Genomic DNA, 22,013 nt, shown 5'->3' with positions numbered 1-22,013 from the left:
TGGACAAATGAGATCACATCAAGTTAAAAAGTTTCTGCAAAGCAAAGGAAATCATCAACAAAATGAAGAGACAACCCACAGAGTGGAAGAAAATATTTTCAAAACACCTATCTGACAAGGGATTAAAGACCAGAATATATAAAGAGCTCAAACAACTCTAAAGGGAAAAAAACTAATAATCCAATTTAAAAAATGGGCAAAAGATCTGAATAGACCTTTCTCAAAAAAAGACATACTAATGGCAAACAGGTGTATGCAAATATATGCTCAACATCATTGACCATTAGCAAATCAAAACTATAATGAGACATCTTTTTACCCTAGTTAAAATGGGTTTTATCTTAAAGACAGGCAATAACAAATGCTGGTGAAGATATGGAGAAAAGGGAAACCTCGTACACTGTTGGTGGGAATGTAAATTAGTACAATCACTATGGAGAACAGTTTGGAGGTTCCTCACAGAAATGAACATAGAGCTACCATATGATCCAGCCATCCCACTCCTGGGTATATACTCAAAAGAAAGTAAACAATATATCAAAGAGATACCTGCACTCCTATGTTTGTTCCAGCACTGCTTACAATAGCTAAGATTTGGAAGCAACCTAAGTGTCAATTAACAGATGAATGGATAAAGAAAATGTGGTACATATACATAATGGAGTACTACTCAGCCATTAAAAACAATGAGATCCCATCATTTTCATTTGCAGCAACATGGATGGAACTGGAGGTCATTATGTTAAGTGAAATAAGCCAGGCACAAACATTGCATGTTCTCACTTATCTGTGGAATGTAAAAATCAAAACAATTGAACTTGTGGACATAGAGCAGTAGTAGAATGGTTACCAGAGGCTGGGAAGGTGACATGGTGGCAGAGGGGAGGTTGGGATGGCTAATAGGTTTTAAAAAATAGAAAGAATGAATAAGGCCTACTATTTGATAACACAACAGGGTGCCTATAGTCGATAATAAATTAATTGTACATTTAAAATAACTTAAAAAGTGTAATTGGATTGTTTGTAATACAAAGGAAAAATGCTTGAGGGAATGGATATCCCATTATCCATGATGTGGATTATTTAACATTGCATGCCTGTATCAAAACATCTTATGTACACCACAAATGTATATACCTGCTATGAACCCACAAAACTTAAAAAAAAAAAAAAAAAACTAAAAAAACTAGCAATGCTCACTTCAGAAGCATATACTAAAATTGTAATAATACAGAGAATATTATCATGGCCCCTTGCACAAGGATGACACACAAATTTGTGAAGTGCTCTATATTTTTTATATTAAATAAAATTATTATTTAAAAATTTTTAAAAACTAAAGAATTTCAATACACAGTTTGGAAAAACATGCTATATAGTTTCTAAGTAGCCCATAGTGAAAAACAACATAATAAATAATTTTTAATTTCTGTAAGAACTACTTCTTATAGCATAGTAAAAAGAGAAAAAAAAGAACAGGAGCGGCCAAGATGGCCGAATAGAAGTAGATAGTGTGCATGGCTCTCATGGAGAGGAAAAGATGGGGTGAATAAATACAATACCTTCAATTGAAACATCCAGGTACTCACACTGGGGTTAATCAAGGAAACAGCCTGACGCACAGAGAACAAAGAAAAGCAAGACAGGACAATGGCCCACCTAGGAGCAACATGGAGCCATGGGATTCCCCCCTGCCCAGGGAAGCAGTGAGTGAATGAGCAGCCCTGGGAAACCATGCTTCTCCCACAGATCTTTGCAACTTGCTGGTCAAGAGGCCTCCTTGTGAACCCACTCCACCAGGGCCTTCAGTCTTCAGTTTGACAGACAGAACTAGGCAGAGTCTTGGCATAGCAGCTGCTCAGGCATGCATGGAGACCCTGCAACCTTAGATGCTGGGACTTTCTAGCAAACGTAGCTGCAGCTCCAGCAAAGTGGGAGGTTAGACTCCTGTGCATATCCCTAGGAAAGAGGATGAATCCAGGGGGCTGAGCAGCAACAGCCCACAGACCCCACTTCCACAGCACCTCACAAGATAAGACCCACTGACTTGGAATTCCAGCCAGCTACCAGTAGTGGTATTGTACCTCGCTAAGAAGGAGCTCCCTGGGGTTGTGGTGGGTGGCCATTATTGCTGTCCAGGCACCTTAGTCATCCCAGCCTTCAGGCTTTGGAGAGTCTGAGCTGACCTGGGGCAGAAGGGATCCTCCCGAACAGTACAGCCGCTCTACCAAAATGTGGCCAGACTGCTGCTTTAAGCAGGTGCCCAATCCTGTTCCTCCTTACTGGGCAGGACCTCCCAACTGGGGCCTCAAGCCACCCCACCTAAGCACTCCAACCAACAGAGATATGAATTATTCCTGGCATGGCACTCCCAGAGGGAGGGGCAGGTCACCATCTTTGCTGTTTGGGTGACTTAGCTGTTCCAGCCTTTGGGTTTTGGAGTGTCTGGGGTGACTGAGAACTGAAGTGGACCCCCAGTGCCGCATAGCAAAGCTGCTCTACAAAAACGTGGCCAGACTGCTTTTTATTTTTTTAATTTTTTTTAAGGCATGCTTTTTTTTTTTTTAAATTATTATACTTTAAGTTCTAGGGTACATGTGCACAACGTGCAGGTTTGTTACATATATATACATGTGCCATGTTGGTGTGCTGCACCCATTAACTCGTCATTTACATTAGGTATATCTCCTAATGCTATCCCTCCCCCCTCCCCGCTCCCCACAATAGGACCCGGTGTGTGTGGAGAAATAGGAACACTTTTACACTGTTGGTGGGACTGTAAACTAGTTCAACCATTGTGGAAAACAGTGTGGCGATTCCTCAAGGATCTAGAACTAGAAATACCATTTGACCCAGCCATCCCATTACTGGGGATATACCCAAAGGATTATAAGTCATGCTGCTATAAAGCCATATGCACACGTATGTTTATTGCAGCACTATTCACAATAGCAATGACTTGGAATCAACCCAAATGTCCATCAGTGACAGACTGGATTAACAAAATGTAGCACATATACACCATGGAATACTATGCAGCCATAAAAAAGGATGAGTTTGTGTCCTTTGTAGGGACATGGATGCAGCTGGAAACCATCATTCTCAGCAAACTATTGCAAGAACAGAAAACTAAATACCGCATGTTCTCACTCATAGGTGGGAATTTAACAATGAGATCACTTGGACACAGACTGCTTTTTAAAATGGGTCCTGATCCCATTCCTCCTTACTGGGCAGGACCTCCCAACCAGGGTCTCTAGCCACTTCCTATACATGTCTTTGGGCCAGCAACAGGTCCATATCTCCCTTGACAAAGCTCCCAAGGGAACTGCCCTTGCCACCCTCAGATTAATGAAGAAGTAGAGACCCTAAGTGCCTTATTCACACCTCCAGTGAGCTGCAGTTGACCCAAGGGGAGGAGGTCAGTCCATCTCCCATGGGTCCCATATAGCCCCTATGGCTTGTCACTAGTCAGGAAACCCCTGGCTTGGGCCCACAGCACAAACTCTCCATCTTGGGTTGACTGCACTGAGCAATTGCTGACCTGCATCTCTCTAGGTTGCAGCCCCAAGGAGTCAAGCAAATGACCCTTGGCTACAACCACTACTAAGATCTGTTCCTCTGCGCCTCAAAGCTGGGAAAAGAATATAAACACTGAAATCACCCAAGAGCTGCAGTGGGCAGCCCAGGAGTGCCAAATCGTGAACTACAGCCTGTACTTAAGGAGGAGAGGAACCCCCATTTTCAGAGCACTGAGAGGGAACTTGACTGCAACTGCAGGAAAACATAGGGAGGCCACACAAGGGGGCAAGAGTCTACCAACTGACCAATAAGCCTAAGTGTCGCCTGCTGGATCATACCCCAAGGCTTCAACACCAAAAATACCTCATTAACATACCCTACTCTGAAACCAGAGATAAGAAGTCAGCTTCAAATAAAGACCCCATAAATGTATCCAAAAGACAAGCCATATAATGTTAAAACCATTATGAAATTTTTAACAGTCCTTAAAAAAATAAAAAATAAAACTAGAAATCAATAACAGGAGGAATTTTTTACATTTACATAATACATGAAAATTAAACATGTTACTGAACAACTGATGGCTCTTCAAACAAGAAATTAAAAGAGAAATTAAATAATATCTTGAGACAAACAAAAATGGACACACACCATACCAGAACTTATGGAATGCAGCAAAAGCAGTTCTAAGAGAGAAGTTTATAGCAGTAAATGCCTTTATCAAAAAAGGGGAGGATTTTGAATAAGCAATCCAACTTTACACTTGACAGAATTAGAAAAACAAGAACTAAGCCCAAAGCAAGCAGAAGGAAGGAAATAATAAACATCTGAGAGGAATAAATTAAATAGAGACTGGAATATATTAAATAGAAAATAGAAAAGACCAACAAAACTGAGAGTTGGGTTTTGAAGAGATAAACAAATTGGACAAACCTTAAGATGGACTAACCAAAAAGAAAAAAGAGAAAACTTAAATAAATAAAATCAAAAATGAAAGAGGAGACATTACAACTGGCACTACAGAAATACAAAGGATCATAAGAGACTACTATGAACAATTATAAGCCAAAATATTGGATAACCTAGAAGAAATGGATAAATTCCTACAACATTACAACCTACCAAGACAGAATTATGAAAAATATAGATCATCTGCACAAACCAATAAGTAAAGAGATTGAAGAAGTAATAAAAATATCTCCCATCAAAGCCTCAGAACTTGATGGCTTCCCTGATGAATTCCGCCAAACATGTGAAAAGACCTAGCACCAACGCTACTCAAACTCTTCAAAAAAAATTGAAGAGGAGGAAATAGTTTCAAATTAATTTTTTGTGGTCAGCATTACCCTGATACCAAAGCCAGTTAAGGACACTACAAGAAAAGAAAATTACAGACCTATATATCTGACAAACATGGGTGCAAAAATGCTCAACAAAATACTAGCTAACCAAATTTAATAGCACATTAAAAGGATTGTTCACCATGATCAAGTGGGATTTATCTCTGGGATGCAAGGATAGTCAAAATACACTAATCATTAAATGCAATACATCACATTAACAGAATGAAGGGTAAAAACTATGATTCTCTAATGAATGCAGAAAAGGCATAGACAAAACTCAACATCCTTTCATGATTAAAAATTCCAACAACTTAGATATAGAAGAAAATTTCCCCAACACAATAAAGACCATATATAACTAGCCCACAGCTAACATCATAATCAGTAAGATAAAACTAAAAGCTTTTTCTTTAAGATGCAGTACAAGGCAAGGATGCCCACCCTCACTAATTCAGTACAATATAGTACTGGAACTTTTAGCCAGAGCAATCAGACAAAAGAAAAACAATCATCTAAATTAGAAAGGAAGAAGTTAAATTATCTCTGTTTGTAGATAACATGATCTTAGGTACAGAAAACCCCAAAGACAATCAAAAGCTAATACACGAATATAATAAAATTGCAGGATACAAATCTACATACAGAAATCAGTAGCATTTCTTATATCAACAGCAAACTATCTGAAAAATAAATCAAGAAAACAATCCCGCTTACAACTGCTATAAAGAAATAAAATATTTAGGAATAAATTTAACCAAGGAGGTGAAAAAAAAATCTGTACCTTGAAAACTATAAAACATTGATGAAAGAAATTGAAGAAGACACAAATAAAAGGAAAGATAGTCTGTGTTCATGAATTGAATGAATATTGTTAAAATGTCCATACTACTCAAAGCAATCTATAGATTCAATGCAATCCCTCTCAAAATCCTAATGGCATTTTTTGCCTATCAATGATAGACTAGATAAAGAAATTGTGCCACATATACACCGTGGAATCTATGCAGCCATAAAAAAGGATGAGTTCATGTCCTTTGCAGGGACAAGGATGAAGCTGGAAATCATCATTCTCAGCTGTCCCTTGCAGGGACATGGATAAAGCTGGAAATCATCATTCTCAGCAAACTAACACAGGAACAGAAAACGGAACACCTCATGTTCTCACTCATAAGTGGGAGTTGAACAATGAGAACACATGGACACAGGGAGGGGAACATCACACACCAGGGCCTGTTGGTGGGTGGGGGCGCTAGGGGAGGGATAGCATTAGGAGAAATACCTAATATAGATGATGGGTTGGTGAGTACAGCAAACCACCATGGCACATGCATACCTATGTAACAAACCTGCATGTTCTGCACATGTATTCCAGAATTTAAAGTATAGTAAAAGAAAATCCCGATGACATTTTTCATAGAAATAGAAAAAGAGCCCTAATATTTGTATGGAACCACACACACACACACACACAAAAAGAATAGCCACAGCAATTTTGAGCATAAAGAACAATGCTGAAGAAGGCATCAAACTACCTGATTTCAAAATATACTACAAAGGTATAGTAATCAAAACAGTATGGTAATTGCATTAAAAACAGACACATAGACCAAAGGAACATAATAGAGAGCTTAGAAATAAACACAAATTTAGGGTCAACTGACCTTTGACAAACATGCCAAGAACATAAAATGGGGTATAATGCTTGCAGTGGAAGGAAAACATATCATCATTTGCAGATAATATGATTGCCCACACAGGAAATCAAACAGAAAAAGCTTGAAACTAACCATTTAAACCAATGAGAGCTAAACAAATTTCCTAAATACAAGACCAACATGCAAACGTAAATATCATTATTATACACAAGAAATAATTATAAAATGCAGTCGAAAAAAATATACACATTAGCAAAATATAATGTCTTATTGAGGAATAAATATTTTTTAAAAGTATGTGCATGCCTTTAGAGATGTATTTTAAAACACTATTGAAGCACAAAAAAGAACTGAGGAAATTGAGATATGTATCATATTGGTGATTAAAACAAGTTGAATTCTAGTCAAAATCCCAAGGTAATATTTCATAGGATAGACAAATGTACTCAAACTACCTGAGGTGATGGATATGTTAATTAAGTTGATTGTGCTAATCATTTCAAAATGTATACATATATCAAAACATCAGGCCGAGTGTGGTGGCTCACACTTGTAATCCCAGCACTTTGTGAGGCTGAGGCAGGTGTATCGCTTGAGGCCAGGAGTTTCAGACCAGCCTGGGCAACAGGGCAAAACCCCATCTCTACAAAAGTAAAAAAAAAAAAAAAATTACCCAGGTGTGGTGGTGCATGCCTGTTGTCCCAGCTATTTGGGAGGCTCAGGTGGGAGGATCGCTTGAGCATGGGAGGTGGAGGCTGCAGTGAGCCAAAATCACACCACTGCACTCCAGCCTGGGCAACAGAGCAAGACTCTGTCTCAAAAAAAAAATACATTGTATACCCTAAATACATGCAATTTTTTAAATCATGCCCAAAAAAACCTGAAGAAAATTTAAAAATATTAAAATTATATATTTGAAAGAGTAAAACATTAAGTAAAAACCAAACAAATTGAAAAGAAAATCAAGACAAGGGGATTGGCATCTATACCAATTATATATTAAGATTTATTTTTAATGTATAATAATTAAAACAATTTGGAATTGATATAGAAACAGACAAACATACATCAAGATTTAAAATGCAGGCCGGGTGCGGTGCCTCATGCCTGTAATCCCAGCAGTTCGGGAGGCTGAGGCAGGCAGATTGCTTGAGTCCAAAAGTTCAAGACCAGCCTGGGCAACATGATGAAACTCCATCTCTACTAAAAATACAAAAAATTGGCCGGGTGTGGTGGCACATGCTTGCTGTCCAAGTTACTCAGGAGGCTGAGGTGGGAGGATCATTTGAGCCCAGAAGGTAGAGGCTGTGGTGAGCTAAGATCTCACCACTGCATTCCAGCCTGGGCAACAGAGCGAGACTCTATCTCAAAAAAAAAGGAAAAAAAAAAGATTTAAAACCCTAGAAATAGTCATGTATATATATACACACACATATAAAATCAGGGTTTGGCAAAATTGGCTTTCCATATGGAAAAATACAATTCTATCTGTACATCACAGAGACACAACATATTTCAAAAAGAATAAAGACCTAAATATGAAAAAAAAAAAAACCTCCTCTTAAACTACTAGAAAAATAAGAGAATGTCTTTATGATCTGAGGGTAGAAAAATATTTCTTGCTGGGCATGGTGGCTCACGCCTATAATCCCAGCACTTTGGGAGGCCGAGGGGGGCAGATCACAAGGTCAGGAGATTGAGACCATCCTGGCCAACATGGTGAAACCCTGTCTCTACTAAAATACAAAAAATTAGCTGGGCATGGTGGTGCGTGCCTGTAGTCCCAGATACTCAGAAGGCTGAGGCAGAGGAATTGCTTGAACCTAGGAGGCGGAGGTTGCAGTGAGCTGAGATTGCGCCACTGCACTCCAGTCTGGCAACAGAGTGAGACTCCATCTAAAAAAAAAAAAAAAAAAAAAAAAAAAAAAATTCTTGTCTAAGAATCTTTTTTAAAAAGTTCAGTGTTAAATAAATACGACTACTTAACAAATTTTAAATTCTGTCACCATAAACAAAGTAGAGGATATTTTTAAATTTGGTGAAAAAGCATAGATAGTATAAAATAGAACAGTCTGGGTACTATGAAAATCTATAACGATAACAAAAATAATACAAATTATGGACATCTACATGTCCATCAAAATTACGTATTATTTTGTAATGTATGTCTAAAGAAAAGAGTCTGGAATCTTGCCAAATAAGCTGATAAAGTTTCCTCTTGACAGGCGGACAGTAAAATGGGATTACAATTCTATCTACAAAATTTTAATGTCTCACAAAATGAATGTTCATGTCTTTACTTCTGGTATAATAATAATTAAAAAAAAAATAACAGGGAAGACAGAGAGGAGCAGGGTAAGGAAGGTAAAGAACAGAAGGAAGAAGAAAGGGAAGCCAGAGGAGAAAAAGGTAAAATAGGACAAGGAGAAAGAAAGCAGAGGGCGAAAGGCAGAAGGAAGTGAATTAACTGAAACAAAAAATCAAATATTGCTTCTCACTTATGAGTGGGAGCTAAACAATGGGTACACATGGACATAAAGATGGAAACAATAACTCACCAGGGTCTCCAAAACAGAGGAGGATGGAAGTGGGATGAGTTGAAAAGTTACCTATCAGGTATAATGTTCACTAATGGGTACACTAGTAGCCCAATCCCCATCAGTATGAGATACACCCATGTAACAAACATACACATGGACCTCCTGAATCTAAAATAAAATAAAAACTTTTTAAAAAGAAGTTCATGTGAGAATCTAAGAGCCAAGGCTCTTGAGAGGTAGAAAGGAAGGTTTTTTGTTTTTTTGTTTTGTTTAGTTTTGGTCACTTAGCCACCTATACCCATGTCCAAAGTCAGTGGTTTCCCTATTCTGTCAGTTCCTGTCTCCCCGGTCTCTGCATTCCTCCTGTAGCTCCAGCTGTAACCCAAGCAGGAAGGTCCGATGCTGGCACCTCTTTCTAGAATGGAGACTGATGTTGACTAAACAGCTTTAGACTAACATCCTGGAATCGATATAAAATTCTTCTTCCTCCTAGCCAGCTGTTCTTTGCACTTACATGAAAGTTTTATTTTCTCTGCTTTCTCCTGAGATTAGGGGCTAGCTTGTTCCCTAATGTTGATTAGTGGGGTTCTGCCTTGCTCTCTGTGCTTGAGTCCCCATCAAGGTTATGACACCAGTACCCTAGTCACATTAGGATTAGGACCTCTGAGGAACTAAAGACCTATGTACTTCTATCAGCTTCAGTTACATATCAACTTTGAGGAGAATTGAATGGGTGAATCCCAGTTACCTAATGATAGGCTTCCCAGAAGCCAATTCTCCATACATATCTGTAGACTTCAAGGATTACACAAGAGCACCGTGAAGCCAGAGAGTGACAAAAGGACATCATGCCTGCTAAAAACTGAAAGAATATATTCAAAATGCTATATGAGTCATTACCCAGATAGGAAAACCAAAGCATATCACTTACTTTAAAAGCAATAATTCAATATACAGAATGGTTAAACACAAAAGTGGCTAAACAAGTATTAGAGGATGAAATGTGGAAAGAAAACACTAAGATAACAAAAATGTAATAGAAGATGAGAAGCCCAGATTCCCTCTCACGGAAGGACAAGGTGTCCCCGGGGTCAGCAACCAGCCTTGAGCTTTCAGCTACTTCACCGTTTGACACAGCTGCAGCGAGTTAGCCTGCCCCCAAGAACTGGTAACAGGGACTCTACTTCTGGTGGAGCACAAACAGCCCCTGGCACAAGGTGGGTATTCCAATGGTTAAAACTCTTATCAGTAATGACTAGGGATATGTGCCACTGAGGAAGAAATCACTAACAGATGAACCAGAGCAAGGGTTTGAGTTGTATTCATTTTCTAAACTATACAACAAATTACCACAAGCTTAGTGTCTTAAGCAAAATACATTTATTATCTCACAGTTTCCATTTGTGAGGAGTTGGGGCAGGCTTAGCTAGGTCTTTGGCTCAGGGTCCCACAGGGCTACAGTCAAGGCACTAGCTGAGCTGCATTCTCATCAAAGGCTGGACTGGGGAAAGATCTGCTTCCAAGCTCACTCAGGTTGTCGCGGGTTTCATTTTCTGGCAGTTGTAGAACTCATGGCCACTGGCTTCTTCAAAGTCAGCAACAGAAGTGTCTGCAGCTTTAAGTCTTACTTCCAGACCCTTCTTAAAAGGGATCACCTGGTCCCACCCAGAAAAATCTCCCTTTTGATTAACTTAAAGTCAATTAGTTAAGGGCCTTAATGACATCTGTAAATTTCCCGCATTTGCTATAGCCTGGTTAGAAGCAAGTTACATGTCTCACTCAAGCTTGAGGGGAGAAGAATACATAAAGGCAGATACCAGGGGGATGGGATGCAAGGGGGACATCTTAGAATTCTGCCTACCACAAGAGGTAAGGAGGAAATTGGAGCTAGAAGAATAAAAGCATTGAAGAGTGATTGCTAAGTGCCTTTGATACTACAGCAAGATAGTGAACAGCTGATGGCAATTACAATCCAGGCATGAATGTCAGTATCCTCTCTGACGGCATACAAAGTGACCCTCATTTCCTTCCAGGGGAAGATAAAGAAATCCAAGTGGCTGAACCTAAAAAAAAAAAAAAGTTAAATGCCCAACCAAGGGAGCGCTGTAATCAGGACCTTGGTGGAGAAAACCTGAGACTCTGACACACAGGATGGGAACATCTGACTAGATCCCTTGAACACTCACGCTCCATATATTCATCCACAGGAGTGATTCACCCCTGTATAGTGAAAGAGAATGCAGAGGCCACTCCACCATGAGGCAATAGATGTATTTTGCAGAGTCTTCCCCCACCTCCTCTTTTGGCCACTAGACATAAAGCTAGGATTGAGTCACAGCATAATCAACTGGAAAAGTGCTCAGCATGCTCAGAGAAAAGGCACTACATTCTGAGATGCATAATCAAATGGCAAACATTAAGTTGGAAAGGGAAAAAAGTTCACTCTCCCAAGATAGAGGATTTTACACCTTGGCAAGGACCCTAGGGCATGGTGCAAATTTGTTCCTGGGATGGCTTCTAGAAGCATGGAAAAAGTAATACTCATACAGTGAAGTTGAAATGCCAGAACTGCCATAATGAATGATTATGGGATTAAAAGGTTCATGGAAATGGGCATGCTGAAATGGAATTATACATGGCCTTCAGATGATAATGTTCCATAGGAATGTCCAGAAAATATACAATTTACCAAAGGCATAAAGCATGTGCTAATGAGAGGAGCACTGGCATTACCAAAAGGTCCAGTATTGAGTCTTTGCAAGCCAGGCTCAGAGTAGGAGAGGGTGTTACAGAACTTTGCTCACTGATAGCATTGGTGATAATATGACTCTAACACCTAGAGGTCAGTAGGCAATACATAACCATCCCAAGGAATAAAAATAAGAAGTTGCAATTGTCATAAAGACTGGCAAGGTCAGAATGGCAGCCAAGACCTAAGGAGATGGTAGTAGAAGGATTCTAGAATCCTTAAGGGCAAAATAGATAGGCAGCGAACAAGGATACTTACTTTATGCCAATAGAAGAAGCCAAAGATAGATGACTGGGAAGCAAAAAGCAGTTGACTCCCCAAAAGTTAATCACTTTCCCAGTTTGTGAACTTCAACTTCTTTCAAACGTGGAACTCAATCCCTGATGACATGGACAGAGCCTTGGGCCCAGGATGCTATAAAATCATGGCAAATATATAAATAATAATGATTCCTCCAGACCTTTACCAAAGGGAACTATGGCCACATACATAGCTGTGCATAAGGAAGGGGGAATATCTATACATTTCGAGGACTACTGAACACAGGGACTGAGTTGACATTAATGTCCAAGTACTCAAAACATTTTGAAGACCTTCCTGTTAGAATGAAGACATATATGAGGACCAGGTAATAAATAAAGTCTTAGCAACACTCTGACTTTCAGTGGATTACTGGTCTTGTGGACACAGAGCTATGATAATTCTTCCACCCTCTGTCATAATATAGTATAGTGAGAGGACTGTCTGGATATCCCACAGAACATCACATTGATCGAGTACATTGATGACATTATGTTGATCAAGCCAGGTGTACAAGAGGTGGTAATGACATTGAAGGCCTTGGTAAAACACATGAGCTCAGAGAATGGAAGATAAGCTCTGTGAAGAATAATAAATTGTAATCAAAGACATGCTGTGTCAGTAAAATTTTTAGTTTTCTAAGAGCCAGGAATATGCTGGGTTATCCCTTCCAAAGTAAGGCCAAATTATTCCTTTCTCCATGTCCTATCATGAAGAAGAAAACACAATGCCTGGGGATTGCTTTGGTTCCTAGAGGCAGCAAATTTGATACCTAGGACCACAACTCTGGTCCTTATATTTGGTAACATATAATGATGTCATCTTTGAGTGGAAACCATAGAAGGAAAGAGCTCTGCACCAGGTCCAGGTTGTGATGCAAACAGCCTTCCACTGGGGTCATACCCTCTAGTAGACCCTATGATGTTGAAAGTATCTGTGACAGAAAAGGATGTTGGGTGGAGTTTGTGGTAAGCCCCAGAGAAAGAATCACAGTGTATGCCTCTGGGATTCTGAAGTAGAGGCATGCCATCAGCCAACTGACAATAAAGACCAAGCTGATCCACTAATCTGCCATAATTTCTAGAAGAACACATAGAGGGAAATTGACTACAATTGGTCATTATCATCCTGGAAGGGCCAGTGGTTCATTCTTACAGTAATAGACACATATTCTTGATATTAATTTGCCTTATCTCACTGAGGTAAGGCAGTGAGCCTCAGTGAGCACCAATATCCAAAGACATTGGGAGTATTTGATCCACTGGTCTGGTGTTTCCATATAATATCATATCAGATCAAGGTACCACTTTACAGTGAAGAAGTTTTGCAAGGGGGCCAAAGAACATGGTACATACTGGCTGTATATCAGACAACATAATCTAGGAACTGCCAGCATAATAAAGCATTGGAAATATCTACTGATGGTACAACTGAGCTAAAGCTGAAGTGCTTGTTCAGAGGCAATATACTACCATTCCCCAGAATGAATTGTGTGCACTGAATTACAGATCTTTACATGGGTCTGGGAACCAAGGCCTGGAAACAGGAGTAGCCCCACTTACTGTCACTCACAGTGACTCACTGGAGTGGTTTGTGCTTCTTGCCTACTGCAACTCTGGACTCTGCAGCCCAAAGGTCCTGGTCCCCAGTGGGACATATTTTCACCAGGGCAAAGCTAGAGTCCCAATAAATTATAAGCTTAAGCTGCCACTAGAACTCACTGTGTCCTGGCACCAACTAAGAAGATGATCACATTGTTGACAGAAGTGATTGACCCTAATCATCAGGAGAAGGCAGGGCTTCTGTTACAAGATGGAAACATAAGGGTGTATGCATAGAACCCAGGTAATCTCCTTAGGTGCCTATTGGTACTCCCCAGCCTGATTGTCAGTATAAAAGGACAGGTTCAGCAATCATAGCCTGAGAAGGGCATGATGACCCAGTGCTCAGGTCTTTTGGAGATAAATACCTGGGTCATAACATACAGTCAAGGAAACTAGAATGGACAGTGGAGGAGTGAGACAGTAAGTATCCATTTCAGCCTCAATCCCAAATGCTGCAGAGGGACTATGGTTTATCCCATTAACTTCCCTCTTCTAAGGTTCCCCACAGAAAGGGATGTCCACCATAATCCTGGAGGTGTTGTTCCCCCAATATACATCAAAAAAGTGGGTCAGAGCAGTGCAAATATTGGACTGTAGAATACACAAATATGCCTCTTGGATCCTCCTTCAAGAGAGGACTTGCTGACCATCTCCATAATTATGATCAGAAGACAGCACCCAGATGTTAGCTCTTTGGGGTCAGCCTCAGTTACAAAGAGGCATCCTACCAAGCTCATGCCCTTCTCCCACATCCAAGGGAATGAACAAACTGAAGGGATGAAGACCAGACCATTTTGGCCCAACTCGGACAAATTTGTCAAGCAACATTCAGTCCAGAGCTCACTGCCAGATTGGCCGAAGCTGCAATATACAAGTACACCTTATTTTATCACACTTCAATGTATTGTGCTTGACAGATACTCTTTTGCTTTCACTTTACAAATTGAAGGTTTGTAGCAATCTTTTGTTGAGCAAATCTGTTTGGCACCATTTTTTCAACAGCAAGTGCTTGCTTTGTGTCTCTGTGTCACATTTTGGTAATTCTCACAATATTTCAGTCTTTATTATTATTATATCTGTTATGGTGATCTGTGATCAGTCAACTTTGATGTTGCCATAATTGTTTTGGGTGCCACAAATTCCAACCACAGAAGAAGACAAACAAGCCAAAAAAAATTATGTGTATTCCAACTGCTCCACCAACTGACCATTTCCCCATCTCTTTCCCTCTCCTTGGGCCTCCATATTCCCTAAGATATAAGATGGAAATTGGACCCATTAATTTATAACCCTACCATAGCTTAAGTGTTCAAGTGAAAGGAAGAGTCTTGCATTTCTCACTTTAAATCAAAAGCTAAAAACGATTAAGCTTAATGAGAAAGGCATGTCAAAAGCCAAGCTAGGCCTCTTGTACCAAACAGCCAAAGTTGTGAATGCAAAGGACACATTCTTGAAGAAAATTAAAAGTGCTACTCCAGTGAACACACAAATGATAAGCAAGCAAAACAGCTTTACTGCTGATATACAGAATGTTTGAGTGGTCTGGATAGAAGATTAAACCAGCCACAACATTCCCTTAACTAAAAGCCTAATGCAGAGCAAGGTCCTAATTTTCATCAGTTCTATGACAGCAGAGAGAGGTAAGGAATCTGCAGAGAGAAAATTTGAAGCTAGCACAGGTTAGTTGATGAGGGTTAAGGAAGAAGCCATCTCCATAATATAAAGGTGCAAGATGAAGCAGCAAGTGCTGATGTAAAAGCTGCAGTAAGTGATCCAGAAGATCTAGCTAAGATCACTGATGAAGGTGGCTACACCAAACAACAGATTTTCAGTGTAGATGAAACAGCCTTCTATTGGAAGAAGATTAGGAGTTTCACAGCTAGAGAGGAGAAGTCAATACCTGGCTTCAAAGCTTCAAAGGACAGGCTGACAGTTTTGTTAGGGACTAATGCAGGTGGTGAATTTAAATTGAAACCAATGCTCCTTTGCCAATCCAAAAATCTGAAGGCCCTTAAGGATGATGCTAAGTCTACTCTGCCTGTGCTCTGTCAGTGAAACAGCAAAGCCCTTGATGATAGCATATCTGTTCAGAGCATGGTTTACTGAATATTTTAAGCCCATTGTTGAGACTTACTGCTCAGAAAAAAAATGATATCTTTTCAAATATTACTGTTCACTGACAATATACCTGACTGCCCAAGAGCGCTGATGGAGATGTACAAGGAGATTAATGTTGTTTTCATGCCTGTTAACATGGATGGATGTTGATCCATTCTGCAGCCCATGGATGGAGTAATTTTGACTTTCAAGTCTTTGTATTTAAGAAACATATTTCATAAGGCTATAGCTGCCATTGATAGTAATTCCACTGATGGATCTGGGCAAATCAATGGAAACCTTTCTGGAAACGATTCACCATTCTAGATGTCATTAAGAACATTCCTGATTTACGTGAGGAGGTCAAAATATTAACATTAAAAGGAGTTTGGAAGACACTGAGTTCAACCTTCACAGATGACTTCAGCGGTGGAAAGAGCTGTAGATGTTATGGAAATAGAAAGAGAACTAGAATTAAAAGTGGAGCTTGAGGATATGATGGAATTGCCATAATGTCATGATAAATCTTGAATGGATGAAGAGTTGCTTCTTATAGGTGAGCAAAGAAAATGGTTTTTTTGAAATGGAATTGATTCCTGATGAAGATGCTGTCAACAATGTTGAAATGACAACAAAGGACTTAATACATTACATAAACTTAGTTGATAAAGCAGTGGCAGAATTTGAGAGGACTGACTCAAATTTTGAAAGAAGTTCTGCTGTGGGTAAAATCCTATCAAACAGCATCACATGCTAGATAAATATTTGTGAAAGGAAGAGTCAATCGATGCAGCAAACTTAATTGTTGTCCTATTTTAAGAAATTGCCACAGTCACCCCAACCTTTAGCAACCCCCACCCGGAAGAGTCAGCATCTGTCAACAATGAGGCAAGAACCTCCACCAGCAAAAACATATGGCTCATTAAAGGCTCAGAGGATTGTTACTATTTCTTAGCAATAAAATATTTTTAATTAAGGTATTGCATTTTTGGACATAATGCTACATATTTAACAGATTACAGTATAGTGTAAATATAACTTTTTTATGTACTGGGGAGCCAAAAATTTTGTGTGACTCACTTTATTGTGGTATTCCTATTATTGTAGTGGTCTGGAACTGAACCTGTATTATGTCCCAGGTACATCTGTACTTGTATTTCTCATCTGCACAACCAACTTCCTTGCCTTTTTTCACAGCTGTTGGTCCCTAACAAAATCTTGTACTTGAAACTCCAATTCAGTGTCTGCTTCTGGAGAACTCAACCTACAACAACAAAGTAGCTACAGAAGGCACCTAACACTCCTAGGGCCAGGAGAACATAAGAAAGAAGTTGGGTTTACTAGAGCAGAGATGATTAAAGAACATTCCCTGCAGAGCAAGGACCCAGACCTCTAAAGACGGCACAGTGAACAGCTGCTCCTGCTTCAAGAACTCAGAGGACCACAACCCTGCTCACTCCAAGGCTGCAACTTGGACCCCTGAGGAGGTCAGTGTCCAACTGCTGCTGGTATTTCTAAGAAAAAATGAGGGTGGTTCTAAAAGTGACAACAGAACTGGAATCTGAAACCAAATATGATTACCAGAGTGAACGGGTCCAGCCAAAATAATGGTGACACTCATGGTAAGCACACAGGAAAGAAAGCTCCCTTCTTCCTTCATCATCACTCCAGGCTACTTCTACTGCCCCCTTTGGCACAGCTAAATGTGCCAAACAGAAATGAGGTGTGTACAGGCACATCCTGAACATTACGTAGTACAGCAAAAAAAAAAAAAAAAAAAAAAAAAAGAGAGAGAGAGAAGGGTTAAAACTGAGGGACAAGAGCTTGAAACTATCTTTTCTGTGCCTTTGCTCAGGAAACATAAAGACACAACTTCTGGGAAAAGGAATCTTTAATATTGCTTAAGACACTGTAGAGTAAGAATATGCTAGGAATCCTTTGCTGTGATAGATAATGCTTGTGATCCTGACATGAAATATCCATGACGTTTTATTTAAACAGTGAGACATGCATTCATATTTTTCTATTAAGAAAAATTAGATATTAAAAATGAAGTATGAAGCTTAGTCTCCTTCTTTTTCCCATTTCTCTTATCCTTCTTTATCTTCTTTACTTTTTGTGCGTTTCTTTAAAAGCACACGTAAGCAAAATAAAAAAGCAACCAAAAGAAGAAGGCACAATAGTGACAGGTAACCCAACTTTCCCATCACATTTAATCCTTCCATGTTGTTCTTAGGAGGTGGGCCACTATCAGCACTACCTCCATAGCCTTTGTCCTTGCAGTAGGGGGGTGCCCATTCACGGTTGCAGTGACAGTGTTGTTTGTTGTTGCAGACTCCCCTCATGTTGCAGGTCTTAGGCTGACAGACTTGTGACAGACGAACCATACTGGCACACTTCTTACGGATGCAGATCTTTTCTGGACCACATACTGTGCCATCTTTTACCTCACCAATATCAGGTATAGCCATCCCTAAGTGATAATCAGTGCCCCAGCAAGTGGTGTCATTGAGGTGAAACTGCTGTACTGTGGAATGCTCTAGCAAATTGGGAATTACTCCTACATTTTCACACTGAACCCTCCCACACAGGATATCAGGGGACCAACATTTTACATATGTTGTACCTACAATACCACAGTGACCAAAACGGTTTCCTTGGGTGTTGATTTCTTGGTAGCAACTCTGAGATGCACTCCTTGCATCTTGGCCAAAAATCTCTTTACACTGTGTATCATGGTTATTACATGTCTTTTCATAGCAGAAGGCATTCACATTACAGGAGATCCCATCCTGCACATACACATCATCTGGGCATTGATGGGATGTCCCATTGCACCACTCTGGAAGGTCACATTCACCAACTTTTTGTCTACATAAAGTTCCCGATGGCAGAAATTTGCAGTCTTTGCAACACATTCCAAAAGCACAAGCAGCCCCAGGACGTAGAGTACAGTTTAACAGACAACAGGGATCTTTTACACACTGCTGTATGGTTCCACAGTCACATTCCTCTCCTTCTTCAACAACTAGATTCCCACAGTACTTCAGTCTAAATATATTCCCTGGATATGGAGGAGGTTGAATACACAATCCACTACTGATAGTATTGTCCCAATATTGGGCATAACTGCAGTTGCTAAATTTAGTTGTTAACTTTCTATAGGCATGCATTATGCACCACCGTAGCTCACACACACACCACTTGGTGTCATGTTGCATACCCAAATTGTGACCAAGCTCATGGCCCAAGGTAACTGCAAAAATGACCAACTTCTCATCTTCAAAAACATCAACTCCACTATTAAAAGGATTCAGGCATATTCCTTTAACATAGGCAACACCAAGCGTCGTGCCTTGTGTGTCTTTTATGAAAAGATGTGCAACATCATGTTGTAATCGATTATTAAGGTTATAATTCTTCCAAACAGAAAATTCCACTAAAACATCATCTATGTCTCCATTGGTAGGAAGTGGATTTGATGCAGTCCATATATCAATTCCAGTCAAAATTATATCAACCTCCAAAGGATGATAGAAGGAATCCACTATATTGACAACGTTAAATACTTCATGCTGCACTGTTGATGCATTACTTTGAGAGAAATGATATCTAACATTATCCACGACCACCACCAGCTCAACAAACCGCCGATGGGTCCACCAGCCCACAAAAGAACTTTGCTTCAGAGTGAAATTATATGACAATTGCAACTCCAACTGGCGTGCTATTTTCTCTTCTGTTAACCCACATCTCATAGGTGGAAACTGTGTATCATCACTGTCTATCTTATGTACTAGGTGTTCAAATGTGGCAGAAATACTAATTGGCTTGATTTCATAAACAAGGTCATTTATCTGTAGCATTCCAAGAAAGCCCCCAGAACAGGTACTAAGGGCAACCAAGGACTCAGGGACCTCCTCCACATAACCATGGTAGTAGCAGTCATCCTGGATGAAGGGCTGATCCTGGAGCAAGGCATGCTGCTCCGTGTAGGTGAACACAGGGAGGTGTGCGGCAAACAACAGCTTCTTTACCCTCATGTGGACGATGTATCTCTGTCCCCCCAACCGCAGGCTATAGGAGAGCCATCCAGGAGCCTTTGCACCTCTGCCCCTGCTGATCACCTTCAAAGGGATCACCACTTCTGGAGAAGTGAAACGCTGGGAGGGCCTGGCCTGAGAGTGGCCAAAAACAGACAAAAACATCCCAAACCAGAGCAGCAGAAGAGCGACTCTGATGTACACCAGGGGCTCACCCACTGCCATTATGAAGCTGTCATTATGGAGCCATCTGTCTAGAGCAGAAGAGGACAAGGTGTGAGGCACTGGTGGTCTGGCTCCTCCCTCTGAGCTGTTCAGGGTGCATGGCTGACCTTTAGGGATCTGGGGATCTGTGTCCTGGTGGAGCTGGACCATCAGAGTTGCAGTGCTGAAAATAAAAACCGAAAGAGCCAGGATGGGGTGGGTGGGATAGAAAGGGAGAAAAAGAGAGAGAAAAAAGGCAAGGTGATTCCTGCATTTGGACCATATTTGAAGCAATAAAATACATAGGATTCTCTTAATACATATGGCCAAGAAGATTTCCAGATGGGGGAGATTGCACATAGGTGAGTTATTTTCAAATTTTCATGATGGATACCTAAAGAGTCATTATATACTGTTCTTTAAACATGTAAAATGGCAAGACATTTTCCATTTTATTTTAATGTATGTATTTCTTTTATTATTTCTTTATTTTACAGATGGGGTTCTGCTCTGTTGCCCAGGCTGTAGTGCAGTGACACAATCATAGCACATTGCAGCCTCAAATTCCTGGACTCAAAAGATCCTCCCACCTTAGCCTCCAAGTAGCTAGAACTGTAGGCATGCACTGCAACACCCAGCTAATTTTTCTTTTTGATTTTTTTTGGGGGGTAGAGATGGAGTCTCACTATGTTACCCAAGTGGGTCTCAAACTCCTGGTCTCAAGTGATCTTCCTGTCTCAGCCTTCCAAAGTACTGGGATTACAGGCATGAGCTGTCACACCAGGCAAAATTGTTCATTTTAAAGACATTGTATTCTGACACAAATCTTTCTTCCAACCAAAAACCTACTGGCAACCTCACATTCAATAAGCATATGGACAACACATTCAAAATCCACCATTTTGTGTTCCTTTATTCGTGTAGTTTGCTCCATCTCCCCTCTCCTATCCCAGACATTTTATGTATACCTAATTCTGCTCTAAATTGGTAGTCAAAAAAGCCCCACTAAAAGGGCTTATTAGTATTGAGAGACCTCCTCCAATCAAGACTTTTAAACTTTATAATATATTCTTATCTGCAGAAAAGCCCTGGGCATTCCAAGGAAGGAAGGCATGTGATGGGGTAACAGGGAGTGGGGCAGCTGTTTTGGGGCAGGGCACACAGCCAACTAGCATCATGATCTCTATCATAAGAGGCTCCTCCTGGTCATGTCAATACAGATTTGATTCTATTTTTCACATGGCTGATGAGTTACCTGGATTGATTTCAATCTCAATTCCAAAGAAAGCCTACACAGAGGAGCTTAAGCCTAGAGTCTGTTCATTGTAATGTTCAGAAGACCACAATTTGAGTAGACTTAAAAACCTCATCACTGTTGAAAAAAAGTTTGGCTCAAGTAAAAGCTAACTTTGCTCAGTTCCTGACTTTCACTTAAAAATGTTGTTAATGATTTACTCAATATTTGAAATCAAAACATTAAAACAAATTTGGAGACACGTTGTTAACATATACTGGCGGCCTCAATATTCTAAGAGCACAAATGAACATGTGCAACATCCTTAGCATTATGATGTCAAGAAAACCTGCATCCCTCCGTGTAGGTGTCCAGAACTAATGGATGGCCACCAGATGCCACAAGAGGAAATCAGGAGCACTGGATGAGACCTCTTAGGGCAAGTATATCTGATACAGGTGAAATCCCAATTTAGATTTCCTCTCCATAGCTCTCCTCATAATATTCTTGGTATGTGTCATAGAGTTTGGAATATTAAGATGGAAATGGGTGAACTGAGAGAGGATCATGAAAGAAAAAGCCTTGTAGAGAAGATAAAACCTGTATTATGTATAGTCAGAAATATGATGAGGTTATAATACAAAAGTTTATTCCAAAGAATCTGTGATAGGCCAGTCCTTGTCATCAATGCATTACTCCAAAGACAAGTCTTAAAGGAACAT

At 40.0% G+C, this 22,013-nt stretch overlaps 1 protein-coding gene and 1 non-coding gene across 3 annotated transcripts in view; one reads left to right on the top strand and one right to left on the bottom strand.

The window, feature by feature from the left end:
* Positions 1-1,194: 1,194 nt before the first annotated feature.
* LOC126960165 (U6 spliceosomal RNA) lies at positions 1,195-1,298 on the top strand. Its single transcript, XR_007727756.1, has one exon. It is a non-coding gene; the product is annotated as a U6 spliceosomal RNA (small nuclear RNA).
* Positions 1,299-8,598: 7,300 nt separating this feature from the next.
* Positions 8,599-22,013, bottom strand: part of ADAM20 (ADAM metallopeptidase domain 20) — a 36,027-nt gene continuing 22,612 nt past the window's right edge. For both annotated transcript variants that reach the window (XM_050797349.1, XM_050797350.1), the window contains exon 2: positions 8,599-20,241. In XM_050797349.1, the coding sequence (XP_050653306.1) occupies positions 17,901-20,241 (2,341 nt within the window). In that variant the 3' untranslated portion in view covers positions 8,599-17,900. The remainder of the gene's footprint in view (positions 20,242-22,013) is intronic.

This window comes from Macaca thibetana, chromosome 7 (assembly GCF_024542745.1).
Source record: "Macaca thibetana thibetana isolate TM-01 chromosome 7, ASM2454274v1, whole genome shotgun sequence".
NCBI lineage: Eukaryota > Metazoa > Chordata > Mammalia > Primates > Cercopithecidae > Macaca > Macaca thibetana.
The sequence above is the reverse complement of the archived record's forward strand: the minus strand, read 5'-3'. Positions and strand labels throughout refer to the sequence as shown.